This window comes from Adelges cooleyi, unplaced genomic scaffold (assembly GCF_023614345.1).
Source record: "Adelges cooleyi isolate 19-005CV unplaced genomic scaffold, UGA_ACOO_1.1 ACOO_flye_CR_arks_rails_tigmint_CR_PRNA_8, whole genome shotgun sequence".
NCBI lineage: Eukaryota > Metazoa > Arthropoda > Insecta > Hemiptera > Adelgidae > Adelges > Adelges cooleyi.
This window is the reverse complement of record NW_026096513.1, coordinates 5,369,062-5,390,595: the sequence shown is the minus strand read 5'-3', so window position 1 is coordinate 5,390,595 and position 21,534 is coordinate 5,369,062. Positions and strand designations below refer to the sequence as shown.

General features: G+C 30.9%; 1 protein-coding gene across 4 annotated transcripts; it reads left to right on the top strand.

Moving 5' to 3' along the window:
- Positions 1 to 219: 219 nt before the first annotated feature.
- Positions 220 to 17,386, top strand: LOC126845741 (myb protein). Of its 4 annotated transcripts, none has more exons than XM_050584611.1 (15): positions 220 to 680; positions 9,377 to 9,539; positions 9,631 to 9,780; positions 9,881 to 10,113; positions 10,232 to 10,445; positions 10,591 to 10,841; positions 10,920 to 11,059; positions 11,396 to 11,517; positions 13,038 to 13,118; positions 13,738 to 14,019; positions 14,115 to 14,237; positions 14,310 to 14,447; positions 14,682 to 14,780; positions 16,597 to 16,740; positions 16,904 to 17,384. In XM_050584611.1, exons 1-15 carry the CDS (start codon positions 673 to 675, stop codon positions 17,051 to 17,053), a joined length of 2,298 nt encoding a protein of 765 aa, XP_050440568.1. In that variant the 5' UTR covers positions 220 to 672; the 3' UTR covers positions 17,054 to 17,384. The 4 variants fall into 4 exon arrangements, 3 of the variants coding, with proteins under 3 accessions (XP_050440568.1, XP_050440567.1, XP_050440569.1); XR_007686817.1 differs by lacking the exons at positions 220 to 680; positions 16,904 to 17,384 and adding exons at positions 8,318 to 8,421; positions 15,127 to 15,256 and having other exon boundaries at positions 16,597 to 16,719; XM_050584610.1 differs by lacking the exon at positions 220 to 680 and adding an exon at positions 8,318 to 8,421 and having other exon boundaries at positions 16,904 to 17,386.
- Positions 17,387 to 21,534: the final 4,148 nt, after the last annotated feature.

Here is a 21,534-nt window from a genome sequence, read left to right as displayed (position 1 = left end):
ATTAATTATTATTTATTATCATAATTATTATTTGTACGCGGTTATCTCCGTCGCGTGTCGGACGACGTGCGCGTGTGTGCACCGCGCGCCCGTTACGCGTTGTGGAGGTAGATTTCGGGAAATTCAACGCCGGCACGGTTGGCTGCACTGCGACGGGCAAATACAAACGTAACCGTAATCTTCCGCAGCGCCTTGGCCGCACTCACACGGACGCACACTGACGTGCACACACGCACGCACACACACACACGCGCAGAATCACAATAATATTGAAATTCGAATGTTGTTTTTATCCGTTTCGTATTGTCGTTTTGGTCGTTGACGCCGCCGTCGGTCCGTGTGTCTCGTCTCTCGCCCAGGCCGAACCCCCCCGTCGAAAGCGGCCACCGCCAGCAGCAGCCAGCACAGCTCTGATCATTGTGGTGTGTACGTTGGCCCGTCGTCCCGTCGTCTGGTGTCTCTGTCCTACGTACCTACGATGCGTTTGCTGCCGACGGCCACCGAGCGGACAGCGGACGGACAACAACAACAACACGGTCGGCCGGAAGCGCACAGCCGCGGTTGAGTGTGTGTGATATTCAAAAAAAATTATCGTTGATATTGTTATGGAATGTCGGTTGATGGTCGTTTCGTCGTAGTCATAACGGTTGTTTGATCAGTCCCGGCCGATAAATGAATAGGTGAGTTTTTTTATTATTTTAACAATAATAGTATGTTGTATGTAGGTATATATAATTTTCCAATTACCGTTTTCGATATTTGGTAGGTCGTTTTTGAATATGGCGTTTACACGCCAATCGTCGTGGGCTCGGCCTTCCCTCCCACCGAGGGGAACGATAATTTTGTTGGTTTTGATTAATTTGAATTAAAATCGCAGTGACCTTGGCCGACGGTTATTGTCGGTTGTGCGTTTAAATTTTTTTCCCCCAATCCGATTGCACACGGATCGACAATCATAATATTATTTTAATACCGTTAGGTACAAAACAACATACACCTATTCTACGGTCGCCAACTAGGCAATCGACTCTGGTCACTCTTTTTGTCACAGTTTTAGCAAAATAACTACCTATACCCAAGTCACTTTGGCCTCTACTACCGAAAAAAAAAAAAAATTTCCATGAAATTCTGTTTATTTGTTTATTTGTCTTATCAGTGCCAAATTTGTAGGAATTTTTCTTATCAACTATTTTTCGTTCAATTTATGAATCGTCGAACAAACGCCCGAAAGGGACGGAAAATATATCCGATATGGATTTTTTAGCTTTGATGCATTATCGGAAAGTAAAATCGATATCTTCATACATCAAACCCTTCAAAATATATCTGTGGTATTCAAGCATTTTCATCTCACGGCTCCTCTGTGCCCTGACAGTATTTTGACGACTCCTTAACTATTAATTCCCCCCTATGGCATACGGAAATCCATAAATCTCCTGGGCTCCTTTAACCAACAGCTCACGCGACGCCCATGGGAGCTGCGACGCACAGTTTAAATACCTCTGGAATATATTATTATACAACATTTCCAAATATGTTTTTTTTAAATTAAAATTTCTGAGTAAATAACGCTCAAACGGTAATTGTTTAAAAACTTTACAGCGTTGTTAAAATCCAAACAAAACTACAATAAAAAAAAATAAAAAACTACGAAATTACTATTATTAATTTTCTTAGAAACAACGTAACATATGCTAAAGGATTTTCTGCCCTCCCCCCCTCGGCTAGCTGAAATTGTAAAAAACTGTTGACGTCCCATCAAATTAAAATTAGCCAAGACATTTAAATGAAAAAAAAAAATATGCTTTATTAAATCTACAAATATCATTGTAATCTATACAAATGAGATTATCTTTAACTAATTTTTATTTTATTATAGGTATTAAATGTAGTTTATTCATAATTTGAATATTGTTATTTTTTTAAAATTATATTTATAGTTAAGTGAATATTGGTTATCAGCATCGGTTTAGATATATCTACTATACCTAAAGGCATTGCTTTAAAAAATATTACTCGTTTCTATCTTTTTTGTTTTTAACATATTTTTATGAAAAAAGCAATTACTGATAAATTTTAAACGTAAGATTACCTTGCGATACTCCAATAGTTATGTAGTTATACTATTACATTCTACAGAAAATAGTTTGATATGAGTTAAAAAAAACAATACTATGTGTTTGTTTATGTTCCTACAGCGATATTGTTTTAAGAATGTTTTGGTCCTAATAACGGCTGAGAAATTGGTGTAAATTGCGCTTTTAAAAAAATATAGCAAACATTTGTTTATTATAAACACCAACGCGTATGTCACAGTAGTTAAAGGCGTCAAACTTGTTACCAGAGGATTCCTGCCTAAATGTGAAATATATGTTGTCTGCGGAGACGTTGAGATATGATTATTTTTGAGGAAATGTTAAAAATTACTGTTAAATTGTAGTCTATATACTGTAGACTAATATTATCCTACAAGTTTTTGCAATGATGTGGTATTTTATAACATTGTATTACAATGTTTTATTTCAACTGATAACGACGTTATCAACTTACAAATTATCAGAACGGTACTGGATTCTGCACATCACTATTTAAGGGTTTAATAAAATAAGATTTTACATAAAATGTTTATACTTATTTATACAAGTTAATAAATGTTGACATTTTTAAAAACTACCAAGTAACTTGGTTGGTTCCTAGGTTTAATAATTTAGATCACTTGTATAAAAATAAAAAAACAAAACATTACACTACGTTAACTGTGTGTTAAGTTAAAAACTCAAAAAATAGTTTTGATATGGACTACTTAAAAATACCTTTCATTCATATTCCTGTATTCGTGTCTTGTTGTAAATATAATTACGGAACAATCAAGACCGAACTCAATTTTGGAACTTTTATTAAGTACTTATTATTAAGGAGATTTATTTGCTCTAGTTTCCACCAAAACATTTAATCTTATATCAGCTAATTTTTGTAGAATTTAGTGGTACGAGTATAACGTCGTAACTCTAAGAGTATCAGAAGGTAATTTTACATTTAAAACATATCTGTAAATCGCTTAATAATTTAAACACTAAAAAGAAAGATATACAAAAATATAATTTTGTAGTCGATAATATTTAATGTTGTATAAATGTAATGGTTGATATGTTTGTGTATTAATTGTAGTTATTAAATTACTAAAATCATAACCGCAGTTTTCTTGGTTGTATCGCAATAATCTTGAACTGCGTAAACGTTACTAGCTATTAAAAAAATGTTTTGCTGAAAATACTAAAAATTATACATTTACTATCAAAAACAATTTATGTTTATAAATTAGTATTTTTTTCAATACTAAAATAATGGTAATTTTTATTTGTTAAAATGTAATTTGTGCCAAGTTGTTTTCCAGTCTTCACTTTCACCAAATATCGATTTTTGGCTATATTTTTTCGACATCCATTTCTAAATTATCCACCATTGTTGTCATGGTGGACCCTGGGTAACCATGTGACTTTTTTACCTACTATAGCTACCTTTAAAATATGCTATTATGCTCTGTCCTTTATTAGGTTGTTACCAGGTAGACCTTATTGTATGTCACTTGTCTGTGCTCTTCCGTTTTCTGTAAACTGGTCATCGTTTCGACAAAGTTCTTCCAAAGGTCTCTTCCCTTTTAAAGAGGTTAATTACATAATATATCTTAAAGGTTTAGGTAAAGTAAATATTTTTTCCATTACAATAATATTATATTATCACATACCCGCAGCATTTATTATAAATATATTTTTTTTTGTTGTTTGTACCTGACATTTTTTTTTCTGGTGTTTATTAACTAATTCAACTGATTATTGTCAAGCAAGTTACAGTCGATTCATTTGGGCTGTAGTATATTTTTTTCCCCAGAATTTTTCTGTCGCTCAAGTTTAAATAGATGGGAATTTTTTAACATTAAGGAGGGAAATAAATTACCCCTAGCCCCCCCACCCCCACCGATAAAAGGCTGATAAAGAGTCGTCCAAACAGCCCAAAAGTACATCTGTGTACACTTTAATTTGTCATGATAATATTGGTTTTGCTGCAAATAAAAAAAAAACGTGTCCCCCCTAGTTTATTTGTTATCGTTCATTACAAAAATGTATTGGTGTATTATTATTATTATATTGTTGTAATCATTTGACGGTAATGATCCGGTTAAAGTAAATTATGCGATAGAGATTTCTATTGTTATTTCTACTAGCACATTATTAAAATATGTTTTTAAACCTGTCATAAACAATAGTCATTATAAGACGACTAGTGGGCTATTATTTATTTTTCTATTATAAAAAAAAAAAACATCTATTTATTGACCGTTGATTTACAAGACGTGTTTAAAGTGTATATTTTACTCTATTTATAGTTGATGGGAACGTATAAACACAGTAGTAGCCTTTTTCCAATTTTGTTTGTTTCATGAAATTAATAATTGATGATATTATGATTTTTGAAGTTATGTTCTATCATATTATTGTCTTAATAATTTTGTATTGATATACTATTTCCTAATCTCAATATTCTCTCGTTGTTATCCACACTTTCTCAACATAACGGTTTTCGTGTTTATCTAATAATATATTATAATAGGTAACAAATTCTCAATATTTTAATCTCTAAAAATTAAAAAAAAAAAACATTTTAATCTAGTAATCAAAACTATTAAATAATTAATTGTTGTTTATTTAGAACAATTAAAAAAAAAAATAGCGAATTATATATCCCATATTATATTATTATTTCAAATTGTTTGAATAGAATTTAAACAGTTTTTTCTTATTTCTTTAGTTTAGTTTTTATTTATGGAAATATTTTACTCATATTAACGGTAAATTTGTTCTGTTGGGATATGTCATTAATATTGTATTGTACTTGTTGCTTGTTCTATTGTGCAATACTCGTTTTCTGGAAATCTTAACAGTTAAGAGATAACTCATTTTATTTTAATGTTAATGCATGCATGCATAATACTATTTTTTCACGCTTTTCCTTGTTACGAAAATAGAACACCGACTTAAGATTTTTTAATGACAACACCAATAAAACGTGTACATTTTCAGTTGTGTAACAAACATATTATAATATTGGAAAAAAAAAAAACGGTTTTTTTATGTCTTATATCAAACAAAAGCCATCACAGTTGGGGCCGCCGGAGAGGTCACAGGTTTTTAGGAGTTCTCTGAAAGTGATAACAGTCACAATCAAATATTAAGCTCTTCGATGCGAATATTTAGATGATAAAATATACAATATATATGTAGATAGGGTTTTTTATTGCAATAAAACTACTGCATTGTATAATCATCTAAAATAAAATTGAATTCGATTTTTGTAGAAATGCCTGCTGTCTAGTGTTCAATAAGTATAAAATTTGTTTGAAAACTGATTTAAACTGTTACCATTTATATATACAAAAAAAAAATGATAATAGTCGTGGTGCACCACTCTGTTGTAGACGAGGGTTGTGCTTTTAGTGTAGAACTCCCGCTAATAAAAATAATACCGATTTAGCGAATATACCTATTGCGGTCTGCAACTGTAGTGGACATTGATCGTAAATTATTGTTTTCTTATCTTTAGTACACCATTTTAGCCGTCATATTGCTAATCGTTGTATTATTCTTGCCCGTGGTAATAAATTAAATACTCGGGAATTGAAATAAGTGTGCATATATAAATAAAACGGACATGGCTTGGAATAAGAAAAAAAATGGCTTTTTAAATGGCTATAACCTTATTTAAGAATTAAACCGGAAAATTGTAGCTTTACAATTGGGAATCAACGTATAAAAAAAAATAAAGTGTTGCAATTAAATTTGTATCACACAATTTCGTACAAAGGATGGGTTTAAAATCGTTGTGATCAAAAGTAGCATTATAGCGTGTTGGGACTTTTTATTAAAAAAATTATAAATTAATTACACGGTTTTAGAACATTTTGGGTGAGTTTTGTCCAAAAGATGACAATATCCGATGAACCTTGAAATTACCTTAGCAGGTTAAGTTTCTGAGTAAAAAAAATTAAAAATTGAACCGCTATAAAAAAAAAATATCTCAAATAATAAATGACTCTTAGAAAGCTCGTGTAATCCCATTATTGTATAAAATGCTGAAAATGCTAAAAAAAAAAAATACATTGATTACAAATTGTCAAGTCCAGAGGTTAAATTTATTGCCCTACAGGTAACCAACCTTTTTTTTTTTAGGTATTTCCAACGTTTTAAGCAATTAAAGAATTATGCTATGATTTAAATGAGGCATTTATTATTTTAGGTTTTATTTTTGTATCATACGACACCTGATTTATGTAACAAAGTGAAGAATAATTTGTACATCAATAACAAGGTAAAATAGTTTACATCCGTCCGACCAAATGAAGGCCTTTGAACTTAACGTATTACTTGTCAGATGGATAATTAAAAGATAACGACTGATACATTTTTTATCGCACTGACTTCTGTGTTTTCATTGGATGTTTTTACAAACCAGTGTCGTACAAGGCGTATACAAGGGGGTGTTTGGGGTTTATGACCCTCCCTGTGGGGTTTTATCACACCGGTTAGGTATGTGTGTATTAAATATGTATATTTTTTTATCGTAACTTTTTAAAATGATCAAGTAGTTTTTGAAACAGAAGTGAATTTGTTATCGCATACATATTTCGAAAAATTGAGTTACTTGGTTGTGTTCTTGGAGGCGCTCTCGTTTAGTGCAATAAAGACCGGTTTCCAAATATTTTCAAATTTTTCCGACACTGCTGCCTGTTGGTACATCTTTGAGAGTCCGAAAGTAAGTAGTTAATCTACATTAAAAAACAATTATAACAAATATCTTAGCAATTCTGTTGATCAAGACTTAATGGATAGGCGTTTTAAATATTTACTGCTAAGTTACAGCCAATAAGCATAGATTAGAATATAGGTATATTATGTTATAGACATTTTTCTATTATTTTTTTTTTTTATGTAAAACATATTTTTTCCATACTTGCATATAAAATAAACGACTTGTATTATATAAATACAGTTTGAGCGAAGTTTTTAGATAGTCCTTTCATACATTTGCATGTTGGAAAATTTAAAAATTCGTTTGGTGGTTTTCCTCGCAGACCTTTCAATTATAATTTATTATTATCATCATTCATTACTATGAGCTATTGTAAATGTTGTAATTTGTAAGTGTAATATATATTATATTATAGTTAATACCATTCCCTTAAAAAAATAAATCTAATAAACCCAACCCACATCTACCACAAAGTAGAATAAATCAGACAGGACACTTGATGTGTAAATAATGATTTTTGGGATGGAGGCCGCAATCTTCTCATTTATAATTATATTCGTATTAAATTGTACCAGCTATACGATACTAATAATTATAATAATGTCTATATACAAAATTATGCTATCATTATGTAATAAATGAAAAGATGGTCGCCACGTTTTTTTATAGCGATTTAAGTATATTATTATACACCGTGTTAAATTTTCACCCCTTGGATCTACCATCCCAGTCCAAAAACAACCTCTTTTACAGGTTAGGATTAGGTTAGGTTAACTTATTGTCTATTGTTTCCAACCAAACCTGACCCAATTAACCGAATAAACTTGGAAAAGTTTTCCTCCGCTCCTCTCGTGTTGATTTTATATAATATTATTTTAAATGACAATATTATATATTAGCATAATATAATATAATTTCAACTCGTTTGTACTTGAAACAAAATTGCGACATCGCCAAAGGTGTTTTTCTATATAGCCATATGTGTAACTATTATAACGCAAGTGCTTTCCGGTTCTCTCAATTTATTGTAATATCATTTTATATATGTATATATGTATACATATTATATTATATGTTGTTGCATCACTTAGTAGTAGTTTTTATTTCGAGTCACAGCCCTTTTATTCTCATGTTAGGAAATCAGCTTCCTCTTTTTTTTTCCTATCAAGTATGTATGTATGTGTCTATAATGGCCAACCGGAGGAGGAGGGGTCGTATTGCTGTGTGTTTAGTCGATCCCCTAACCAAGTAATCCCAGCTGTCTTATACCTACCACCTGGCCTCCGCAGTGGTGTGCTCCCGCCATAATAATATTATATACACTATATATTAGACCGTGTGTAAATGGTGGTGGTGGGTTCAGTGTTTCATTCTTTCAAGGTTTTTTTTCCACCCGTATAACGCGGGCTTGCTGTCACATCGTGGTCCGTCCTAGATCAGTTTTCAAAAAAAAAAAAAAAAACGTCTGTTACCGAAATTCAAAATAGTTTTATTAAATAAAAAAATATAGTTTCCACTTATTGTGTCAATGTCTAAACGACCTTTTAGCTGTGTCGTCAACACCGGCCAAGACTATCATTGCAACAAGCGAATGCTTTTGATACCTTCCAACGATGAGTAAGTCGCGAACCGAGAATTATTTTTATAATTAGTTTAAAAAAATTATATATAATTGTCTTAAGTTAGTTTTTCAACTGCGTTTTACCTCATTTTAAACCAAATGGAAAAATATTTAACAAACATTATTCGACACAATTAGTTTTAATAACTTTAATCAGGTTATTCCTGAAAAAAAAAAGAAAAGAAATTATCTTGTTAACAACGGCAGTAGTTGAATTCGGTAAACGATAATCATTTGGTATTTTCGTAAATTAAATTACTTTTAATTTGTTACAATAATATATTATTATTATATGAACACGGTTGTGTTGATAAAATGTAGATAATACGTATTGGCTCAATAAACGATTAGTGTATTATTCGCATTATGTGTATCACTGTAGATGATAATTTTCGAAACTAAACGTGCCGAGTAAATAAATTCGATAGAGCATGATTTGTTTTGGACAAAAAAAAAAGAACATCGTTCAAAGAATAAAAAAAAAACTCGAAAATTAAAATTGCTGAAATTGTTTTACTTGCTTTGAAAAATGGAATACTAGTGTACGGCGTCAGTTGTATGCTTTGTGTTTTCATAATTTTGGATACCAACAGCTTAAACTAATTTAAAATATGTAGATATAATCGAGCAAGAAATGTACAATTTATTAAGGGTCCAGGAAACAGGATTCACGGTCTGTGGCTTTGCATTGTGTAGGAGCTTCATTTGAATGAACTGTACACTCTGTGCTTACTATACCAATAAGGAGACTTAATGTTCCTTGAATGTGTCCTTGGTTTTTATAAATACAATTTTAAAGGGTTTGTCTATTGTTATAGATTAGTGATTCAATCTCAGTTTTTCGGTGTGAATATAATAAAACTATGACTAGAGCAATGACAGTATTGCAGTAGTGTTATTTCTAATTAGTTGACTTTAATATTAATAAATCCCCTTAAAAATATGTTTCAGGTCAAGATCAGCGTATGACAGCGAAACCGACGATGGAGATGACTCGGACGATTATGCGACGCCGCTCGGTGTCCCATTGTTGTCGAGCGATGATGGCCGACGGTTGGTCGAATACAAGTCGTCGCACAACTCCATCAATAAAGGTCGCTGGACCAAAGACGAGGTTTGTTTTTTTGTCTTATAGAGTTTATTAAAAGAAAAAATTTAACATGATATTATTATGCATAATTTTAATTTTTTAATTCTCCATACAGGACATACGACTGAAACAGTTGGTCGATGAATATCAAGAAAGATGGGATATTATTGCTCAACATTTCAATGATCGGTCTGATATTCAATGCCAGCAGAGATGGCACAAAGTTGTAAATCCCGATTTGGTCAAAGGACCTTGGACGAAAGAAGTATGCGACGATCACGTTCCATCATATTTATACCATAGTGTCATATTAGTTATACATTACCATTACTTTAACTTTTGTGTGTTTTCTTTTATTGTTTTAGGAAGATGAAACCGTCTTAGAGTTGGTAGAAAAATACGGTCCCAAAAAATGGACTCTTATAGCGCGACATTTGAAAGGTCGGATAGGTAAACAATGCCGCGAGCGATGGCACAATCATTTAAATCCCAATATCAAGAAAAGTGCCTGGACTGACGAAGAAGATAGAATTATATTTAGGGCACACAGTCAATGGGGAAACCAATGGGCCAAAATCGCTAAACTGTTGCCTGGAAGGTAAAATTGATTATATTATATTTACATCACAAAAAAAATGTTTAACATTGATTAATATATTTTTATTATTGAAAATTAAAAGACATTAAATAAACCGAGACTTCTATCATATTTACAGGACTGACAATGCGATAAAAAATCATTGGAATTCGACTATGCGTCGAAAATACGAAATTGACGAAAAAGGCGAACTTTACGGTAAAAGCATGTTGAAACCAAAATCTAAGAGTATTAGGGCTCCCATGGATAACAAAAACGATTCGACGAGTGGTCGTCCAAACGCAGTACAAATTAACCGGTCCGAGTATATTACGGTTGACATGCCGACTCAGGTATTGAAGTTAAATTAATATTAGTAAAATAATCGTATTGCGTTACGATAACCATTTATGTTAAATTAAGGCGGCTAACATTTATTTATATTTTGTTTATCTCGATGGCTAAATGATTATTAATTTTGTAAATTCTATTTTTCAGTATATTGGTTGGATGCCTCCTAAATATATACCGGACAATCCTATAAAACAAGACCTCGAACAAGACGTACGCGACAAGGATGAAGTAGTTGCGGCTGCGGAAGTCTTAAACTCTTTAATGTCGACCCCTCAAAAAAAAGCTGACGATATAGCTAAAGACGTCTTTAAAGTCAATTATAAACTAGAGTCTCCGCCAAGACCTGCCACTGTTCCGTTGCAAACCAACTCTCCATCGTGCTATTCACCGTATCGGTATGCAGAAAATAAATATTACTTTTACCGATGTAGATATTATACTGCACGTAAAACATATTAACTAATTGATTTTAGATTGTTCGAAACTGGAGGTTATGTTGAGACTCAGCAAACTAATAACAGTGTGGTCGGTAGTTCCCCGGACGAAGGTTACGCCGAACTACATCTCGTTACCCCGACTAAATCACCAAAAAAAGAAGACTGCCCCGAGCTTTGTAAGTGTTAGATATTATAAGTGACTATCAAACAATAAAATCATAAGAGGTAGCAAAAGAGAGCAAAAATCCAAAGCTTCCTGTAGAGTTATGGACAAACAAAAGTAACATATTTATATTTTCAAAATAGTGATTGTGAAATTGCTAGGCATTTAATATTATGACAAAATAATTTTTATTTTATATTAAATAAATAAAAATAACCCCTAATAAACCCTAACCCGTATTTAACGACTTCAGTATGTTTCGATGTCGGTCATTCCGATGTATCGTCTCTGTGAAAAAAAGTAATGATCTGATCTCAATGAAAATACGATAAAAATTTTTTTTTTCCAGATTACCAATACGACGTTGCCACACCAAATAAACAAAGTCAATTTTCACCCAACAGTAAACTTAATAAAAGACGAAGGAGTTTTTCGGATTACCCCGAAATCGGCATGAATATACAGTGCAATGTAAGTATATAAAACTGATTTTACTAGGAACTCTGTCTACAGTCGTCTCGGTCGTGTCGTTTTGACAAATATATACACGCAGTCCGTACGTATACTCGCCTGAACGACGCGATTACGCTGTACACTAGGTGTAAGGGTGTGTACTCATGGGCAGGGAGATTTATTAAATCCACAAATGGGGTGTATTTAGTGTATCACAATATTATCATTTTCCAAAAAAATAAAGCTTTTCGTTTAATTTTCAATAAATGTCGCTAATTTTGCTCAGTATATTTTATTTATCAAAGGTAAGAAAACCGGTTTAATTAATTTAAATAAAATATTTTATGGGCGCTTCTAATTGTATTATAATTTGTCGTCTTAGGATCGTAGTGACCAAATCGACCAAATGCGTATATTTCAGAAGAGGTGAAATTAAATTAGAAAAAATTGAATTCCTTGTTCAAGTTAGTGTTTAGTGTAACAAGTGTAAAAACAATTGTAATGTTCTTGTCTTGGGGAAACGGTTTATCCGCTTTGACCATAAATTTAGTTTATTATATTATACTTATTACATTATAATTTTAACACAAATTGTAGTATTTTGATGGCTAGTCCTACCTAACTGAATTTTATTTAAACGTAATGGCCGATACATTGTTTAATACTAAAGTTTTGTATAAATATTTCCATCGTATTGTGTTATCGCGGAAACTGCTTATTAAAACGTTATAAACAAGTTAAGAACATTTTTGGTCGATACGTTACTATGATCTTATAGCGGTAAATTTATTCTGTGGTTTCTTTATCGTCTTTCCGTGGCACATATTATAATGCGTTCAAATATTGTAATTGTTTTTAAAACCCGACACAAAACTGTTAAAAAAAAAGGATTTAAACAATACACTATTCTTTGTTTATAGTTTTTTGTCAGGTTTTATCAATAATTATACGGATTTATTTTTTTCGTTATATCACAATTCCACCACGCTACAAATATTATGCGATTCATTTTGGAGGGTGCGTTTAGAGGTTTTTTTTTTTTGGTTACGGTTGTGGATTTTTTTTTTTTTTTTTCTATATCAAACATTTAAACATTAATTAGAACTATACATTATTTATATACATTCATCGTGTAGTAGATATTAAGCTTATCGTTGTGTACTATATTTTAACATTTAAAAATATCAACTCATTTTTTACACCATTCCGAAATTCAAAAGCGTTACACAACATACGAGACCCGCAAAACTATTACGCGGTTGGCCGTAATCGTGCATGGAAATGATTTTGTGTGATCGGTTTTTCTTGTATTGAAAATTTAATATTTGTATGCATAGTGCCAATTTTTTTTTTTCTGCGACGTTTTCAGTTTTTTTTTTTATCCTGAGCGCGTGTTTTCGTTTTTATTGTGGTATTCTATTCTAATCAGAGTAAGGTAATCCTCCTAAAATGTATCTCCCTTTTTTGCTCGGTCCACTTGTTGTGTTGTTTTTTGCTAAAAAAAAAAACTGAGATGTGTGTGTGTGTTTGTGGTATAGACCATTTTGTCAGGCTTGAGTATACCTGGAACGCCTGAGAAACGGACTCCAATTAAACAACTTCCGTTCAGTCCCTCACAAGTATGTAAATATGTTTTGTTATGCCTTCGTAGTGTTTGTTTTTCTATGATCAATAATTATTATCACTAGAAATAGTGCATGTAAATGATATAATAATGCCAGTATTTGTGGTTGTCGTTTTACAATTATTTGTATTTTAATTTCAAAAAAATTAAAAACGAATGATTAGTTGTTACTTTATCTAAAGGGTTTTTAAGCTTCTTATTTGTGTTAATTTGTCTTTTGCTTCGTAGACTACTAAAAAACAATATTTTGCACGCATCGTATACTTTTTTTTTAGCATTGCATGCTTTTGGTTAACATAAAATAATTAATTATATTTTATTTGTTTAACTGCTTTTATTTAGAAGTATTTTTTTTAAAAGAAAATTATTATTTTTTCTTATTATATTATTGTTATTAATTATGATAATATAATACGATGTGCGCCAGGGTAAGCTTTTAGGTTACGGTTCTTCGTACGTAAGTTGATGCTAAACATTGTGGATGGTTAACGCCACAAAGAGGTGTTTCGTTTAAAGTTTCCTATTTAAAAATAATTTCTATTTTTTTGTACATTGTATAATATTAAATATTCAAACCTTTTGTAATGTATAATAATGATAATTTTTCCGTTTAGTTCTTAAATAGTCCTTCAATGTCATTTGTTGTTAATTCGTCTTCGACACCAGTCAAACGGCTATTAGCCGGTTGTAGTACCAGAGCGATAAACGAAGAATTGGTCGACGACAGAATGAAATCTGAGACTTTAGTGACGCCAAATTTCACTTACAAGTTTGCCGGAAGAAGTCACGATGACGTCAAGACGCCGGAAATGAGTAAAACGAACACACCTCATACGCCGACTCCGTTTAAAATAGCACTGGCCGAAGCTGGTCGCAAGATGGGCGTAAAACATTTAGTATGTTGTTGTTTCAATAATAATTATCGTTAACAATCCATATTTTGTACACATATTTGTGTAATATTTATGTATTGTTTTTTGTTTTTTTTTAGTCTCAGTCTCCATCGGCGTTGATTGAAGACATAACTGATTACATAAAACAAGAAGATCGAGTCAAAAAGGAATGTGAACTTTCAGATTCCCAATATGAAACCGACAGTTCGAATATGTTTTGTGTAAGTTTCAAACAAAACGTGTGTTGCGCGTCATATTTGTGTGTATTGATCGAAAATCCAATTTGTCCACAGGATACAAACGATACGGTCGCGTGTGGAAAAGAGAACGCCGAACCCTTAATGCCTACACCACAAAAAAAGGCCAGAAAATGTCTAGCGCCAGTGTGGGCTTCACCTACTGCCTCGTGGAATCAACCTTTAGACACATCCGTACGTTGCGTTTAAAAAATTATACAGTTTTAAATAATATCGTACTCCGTCGAGAGTGCTATCGTTGATTTGACGATAAATTATTGTTAAAAGCAAACACTTGAAAATTATTTTATTTTCAACCGTCACCTCGTTTGATGACAACTAATAGTATACAACTGTTGTTAGGTTATCCTCACTATTAATTACGTATAAAAAAAATTGTTGAACAATTGTACCGTATTATTTTTATAGCCGAGAGTAATTCGAAATTCAAACGCCGGAGAAGTTTATTCGTCAGCCAACGTAATCGACGAGTCGAGGTTCACGTCGGAAGAATATTCAGCATCAAAGGTAAACACAAAATTTAAAAAACGGAGCGTTAAGATTTAATAGATGTTTTTTTTTCTTTTACACTAATCTGGTTTGAAGAGTGAATACGTAATATATTATATTTTTTTATATCATACACCGAACCTGCCAATTTTTTTCATTGTGTGTGTGTGTGTGTGTTTAGTTTTGATATTTTTTTTTTTTATTACATTAATATTATTATTGTTCCTTGTAACTTAGACCTTTTTTTTTTTGTTTTGTTAATATTTTTCAGGTATTTGGGTGAGTAGGTCATTAAAAAAAAAAAAAAAAAGTAGTTTTTCTTATTCATTCTTAATTATTATTAAATTATATATGCACCGTTTAGAGCGATTTGAGTGCCCGTCAAGTACTTTAGTTTTGCGCACTGTTGGAATCGAGTCACTTTAGTTACACAATAAAAAAACACAATATATATCGAATGCATGAAAGACACGTTGAAAATTCCAACAAGAGAGGTAAAATTTATGTGTTTCTATGTAGTCTGTGTCTATCGAAAATTTTGTCTGTCGGCGGGCAGTAGTTGTTCGTGTAAGACTTGTGGGTCTTATTTTTTTTTAAATAGGTGAATTTTTAACACACTTGGATGTTGTAATTTAACAGTCGGAATGAATTTATTCAAGGCCCATGTGACATAGACCATAGTAAAATATTTTTTATAAAGCATATTTGTATCGGTTAAATTTGAATTATTGCTTAAAATTTACATTTTAAAACTTCAATGTCTCTTCGAATAATACTTGAATGTTTGTTTTTATGTACCGGTGTTTTGCGCAGGGCTTTTGTGATTTAAATTTACAATACCGATTTACATTTCGATTTAACACAACACCATTAATTTATATTTTTTATTTACAATACCGTTACTTAACTCTTTCCGGCTTTGGTTTACCACGCCGTTTCTAAATTTTATCCATTTTGGTTACGACAACAAGACGATACTGTCAATATTACCTTTCTGATTTCCTAAAAGTTTTAACCGGATTTTGAAACCGGTTTCTGATCCTCCCGGTTTTGTGTTTTTTGTTTGTTCCACAGTATTGTAGTTTGATTTAGAACACACAATGTAGTTGTTTAGTAGTGCACATAGAACGGTTTGAATGTATTATTTTGGTTTATGATTTTATTTTAGAAATGGTCGATAACTACTATGTGTATAAATAATGTTGTAACGAGAAATGAACATTTTTATATTTTTACCTTTAACGGGTGACTTTTCGTATTAAAATAGTAAATTAAAAAATGGTTTTTCTCGTAAAACATTGTTTATACTCGTTTAAGTTAAAAAACCTTTAATTTGTTGCATGTTTTAAAAGAAAAAAAAGTATTTCTCAAAACTTGTTTAAAGTGCATTTTGTATATCTCTTCAATTTTTAATTATTTATATTACTTATATTTTACTTCTAAAGTTTACACATACTAAAATAGTATAACAACTATTGAGAAATACTTTTTGTTAAACAAATTTTTTTTTTTTATATATACATTTATATGCTAACGAAAAATGTCCATTGTTCCTCCCATTCCTTTTGAAAGCGTGAAAAAAGAAAATCAGTTTAAATTTATTTTTTCTTCGGTGTATCGGTCCAGTCCTCAAATGTATGTTTTACCAATTTTAAATGATTATTCACAAAATCAAGCTTATCTATTCTTCCTATTCCTTTGGATTTCGTTTGTTTGATAAATAATAATAATAATAATAATAATAATAAGTAATAGTAGTTGCTGCTATTCGTTATTATTACGGTGACGGTGTAGTAAACGGTGGTTGTATGTATTGTTGTTTTGTGATGACCAGAATGGCCCTACCGCCTCACCAGGCGTACCGCAAGCTACAGCTATCCGCCGACAGTTACCACAGCCGTCAGACAACAGCAGTGTCCTCAAGCGTCTTCACATTGGAAGTCCACACGGACAAAAGTGGTCGGGTCTCGTTTCCAAGGTAATGTCGGTCGTCGGTTATAATATTATACACTACTTTGTTGTATTATCATAATATAATGTGTTTACTAACGTTTTGTGTAAAATTTGTATTTCTTTCTTTTCGTGTTAACAATATAATTTGTAAAAACTAAATCTAATTTATTCATTGTCTCGACAAACAGGACGACGTGAGGTGGAAAATAACGTGCGGCAAAACAACGGATCAACAAGAAATGACTGCTTTGGCGTACCAATGCCTTCAAATGAAGACTCCGCACAAAAACCACGGCAGCAAAACGGCCGGGTTCAAACCCAGACAACTGACATTTTAGTTATACTTATATATAGATGTTTATTTTTCATTTTATCCCTTTTGTCTTACCATCCGTGTGTCTAAAAATTAATAACGAGTATTATGCTAGTAGTTATAATGGATAATACTTTTTTTTTTTTATATATTCAATAAGAGTGAGTTTTTTTCTTTTATAATATTCTTATTATCATCTCGTGTTCTTTCTCTGTTTTGGTCTATCCACATAAATATATTGTTATAATTTCTTTTTTATTTTATTTTTATAATTTTAAATGGAATTTCATTTAGTGACCGAAAACAAAAACACTGATTTTTTCTTTGTACCTATAAAAATTCTTTCAACGATGATATTTGAAATGTACATTGATATATACATATATTATGTATAATACATATATATATATATATATGTATATATTTACATAAAAATATTCTAAATTATTAATTTATAATTATTTCTGAATTCTTTTTTTTTTTTTGTGTTTGCTTTTTGTATATAAATTTAATTATTTATATATATTGTAATTTTGCACGTTTGAGAATAATCGTCATTGAGTTTATATTTTTGACTTTCTGGCACTACCATTAACATATAAATTTATTATTTCGATAGTAATGTTTTAGCATTTATATTATATAATTAGATAAACAAGTTTTGTCAAGTTTTGTGTTCTTCGTGTTATCGTACCAAATTTAAATATTCAACTTGTGACAAAAAAAACAACAAAAATATAGTGATTGTAACAAGTATTTTTCACTGCAGTTGTTATTTTTGACATTTTGTTATTTTATTTTTTCAAGACCCTACCCTCCTCTCTCCTTTTAAGCGGAAAGCGAATTTTCTGAAATTGTATAGCGTAAAAAATAAATAAAAAATAAATGTAATTGGAGCACATTCATTTTCAAATTGTGGAATTGTGAAGAAGAGATATTTTTGAAGTTATTCAAGTTTCAAGTCTATCTGCTTACACTTCCCCTCCTCCCGTTCTAACTTTTAAACTATTATAACGATTAGTTGTTCAAAACTGGTTGTCGACCAATCAAAATTGTTAGTACGTTATTCTCACATTAAATAAATAGAACTGGCATGATTGATAAAAAAAAAATGTAGCATAAATTTTAAGTTGTAAATTATTATTTTTTTTTTTTTTGAGGTTTTTAAAACCCCAAGCCTTCTTCATGATATCCGCCAATGTCATACCTGTTTATTTAGTCATGCTGCCAACAATAGTCAACTTCAGTTCAACTACCACTTACTGTTATCTTAACGTTAACGAATGGGGGTGCACAATTTTTCTTACTTATACTTTTGAACGGTAGACCTAACGTACATTGGAGGAAAAATATACAAGTCAAAAAGTGTGCACAAAGTCTGACTTGGACGGACTTTTTTGTAAAAGTTCACAGCTATAAAATTAAATGGAATAAAACTTTTTAGCGCTGGCAAATGTACAAAGCACCAGTACACCGTTATTAGGTGTATGTCTAAGACTAAACAATTAATTTTTTTTTTTTGTAAATGGCATATATCAAATTAATATTTCTATGATTTGTTGTCTTCGTTAAAAGGTCAAGATTATCACGGTTTTTTTAGAGAGCGAAAACGCTATTTATATGTTAGTGAACTTACAATACTAACAATAGTCCTACAAATCTTTCTATTACCGTGTGTATTACATAAAAAAATGACCTAGGTTAATATCGTTTTAACGCGGTTTATTAATTTAGGACTTTTATAATGCATACTTAGCTAGAAACCCGTTTATAATTCACCAATAATGACCAAGTCAAAACAAAGCTTTTAACTTTTTTAACAATACTGTTATTTTTTTTTTTTTCGCTAAATATTGTGTTGTGTTGAAAGTTAAATTTTCATATCTTTACGGCTTGTATATGTAACTCTTTGGAGTAAGTACCAAAATACTGAATTTTGATATTTTTGTTTAAATTTGGGCTTTGATATATCTACCTACTTATTTAGTATTTGTATAATTGGCCAATTAAAAAATTTCAAGTTTGTTAACCCAAAGTTGTCTTGAAAATCTGTAATACTGTTTTTTTTTTAATGTAACATTTTTGTTTAGTTTACAAACTATACGATTAGGAGGATTGGTTTACCAATTAAGAAACTTTAGGAATCTCAGATTAAAATTCAACCTTTCGAAACCAACCTTTTGTCGACTACCTCATCAACATCAAAATTTAATTAACCCACTGATGTAAGCTATAAAAAAAAATTCATCGTAATTAATCTTTTGCAAACTAATTTTATTATTACAAAATTGTATAATAATTGTACGGCCTAAGACGTCGAAGCCGTTAATTACCAATAAAAAATCCTTAAAAGAAGTCAATACTCTTGAGTCTAAGAAACTGAAAACATCATCATTTTCCCAATGTCCTTACCATAATAAATAAAAAAATTATACAAACAAATAACAGGAGGGGGAGGTGTTAATTTTAAAAACTTAAAGAGTGCTCTAAGTACACCTGAGCGCCCTCACCTCCCCAATCTGCGCCTGTGTTGTATAACGGTTTTTAAAAATAGTTTTCAAGCTTTAACTAGGTATATGAATTCGAACGCCTGTCAAATCGACCAAATGGCGTTATTTGCGAAACTGGTTTCTCAGCTATTTAGGTACATAGGAACATCCTTAGCACCCTTAAGCACGTGCTTTAACAGTAATTATCAGCATTATCTATAGTAAAAAAAACATACATGTTAATAATAATTAATATCTAAAGGTCATTTCATGATATATTATTCCAGTAGCAGATTCAAAGTCCTTGGAGGGTTTTTTTTTTTTAAATAATTGTTTCGAGACACTGATGGCATTTAAAATATAATCTACACAATATTTGACCGCTCATAAAGATGATTTTACCTACTTATACATATACTAGTAGTTGTAGTTTGTGAAAATTCTAAACCCAACTTTTAACTCTGAAGACAACCCGCTCGTTTATATTATTGTTGTTGTATGCCGGAAGAATTTTTTCATGCACATAACGTGTACTTTTTTATTAACATATATTATAGAAACGTTCTACCAGATTATTCATTATTAAATTATAAAAACAATAATTGTTTCAGCTGTATGATTATAATAGTTGTGTATGTGGAAAGTAACCTCCAAAACCCGCATGACCTTAAATCATAGCATAGTACATAATATATTTTATACCTACTACTTTAAACACACAAATTTACATTGGGCTGGATTCGATAAAAAAAAAATAATAATAATAAATTACAATAACGCGATAATTAAATCCATATAAACAGTAAAAATAAAAAAAAATACCGATCATAAGTCCTATTTCCTATATGAAATAGGAAGACCGAAATAAGAAGAGGGCTGTAGCTGGTGCAAAGATGGCGTGTGAGATCCTGTCGAGTGGTGTGATTTATAGGGATTATTACTGAATATTTTTAACTATCACAGTTCCTCTACAGCAGAGTTCATTCGAACAAACTCTGTGTTTACACTAGCCATTTAATCAACTTCATCTAGTGTATTAAATATTCTTATAACGTATAAAGCCGTGTACCGAAGTAAAATATTTTCGACAAAAATGTAATAATAATAAAAATAGCATTTTACATTTTCATCGAAACATTTTACATCTTGGTTACACGGCTTTCAAAATATTATGTTACTACTTCAAACAGGACTTACCTAAAAATTACTCTGATTTAAGTTTTAAAAAAAACATTTGAACTTTTCAGGATATTTTCAAGACATCAGATCGTGGCACAATGTAAAAAAAAATGTAATTTATCCTAAAAAAAAGGACTGTGATAATCTTTATAAAAATAAAAAAAAATGCCATTCAATAAATACCCTTATTACTGTATTGATAAGTTTACATTATAGTTCAAACATTTAATTAAAATTTTGGCAAAAAATTGCCTATACTTTACTCCTTAAAATGGGCTGCGCTGACATCCTCATAAGGGATTGCATGCAGTCTGTTTTAAGGAGTTTTGTATAGGCAATATTTAAGAAAAAAGACAGTTTAATAAATTTCGACCATGTCAATTAATTTACCGGTAAACTTGTATAAGATTCAAGGTATTATTTTTAATTTGAATAATTTTTTCTACTAGTGAAAGCCAATTTGGTTTATTTTGGGCCAAAAAGCCAGACAAAATGTCGAGTTCTTACTTCTTTGGCTACTAACTTTAATATATTATGGAGAAAGCTTTGTTTAAAAATTTCAGTTTTTTGTAAATTTAATAAATTAAATTTGCAATTTTATCAATATTAAAACCCATATTTTTTACATTAAAAATGTCGATATTTTTGTTAGGCTTTTTGGTCTATTAAACGTCAAAAAAAAAACCGCATGCAATCATGTTAAGAAAACCTCCCCCAAAAAGAAAAACACAATTTGACGGTATTACATTTCTCGAAGTAGTAATTTTTTGCATACTAAAGGTCAATTTATTTGAATATGTTATTGAGCTGGAAACTAAAAAAAAATTCATGTTGCCAA

Coding starts and splice junctions, on each gene's coding strand:
- LOC126845741 (XM_050584610.1), top strand. CDS start 8,333: ATGTCTAAACGACCTTTTAGCTGTGTCGTCAACACCGGCCAAGACTAT. Junction 9,540..9,630: donor GTCGCTGGACCAAAGACGAG/GTTTGTTTTTTT, acceptor TTCTCCATACAG/GACATACGACTGAAACAGTT. Junction 14,448..14,681: donor ATCAACCTTTAGACACATCC/GTACGTTGCGTT, acceptor TTATTTTTATAG/CCGAGAGTAATTCGAAATTC.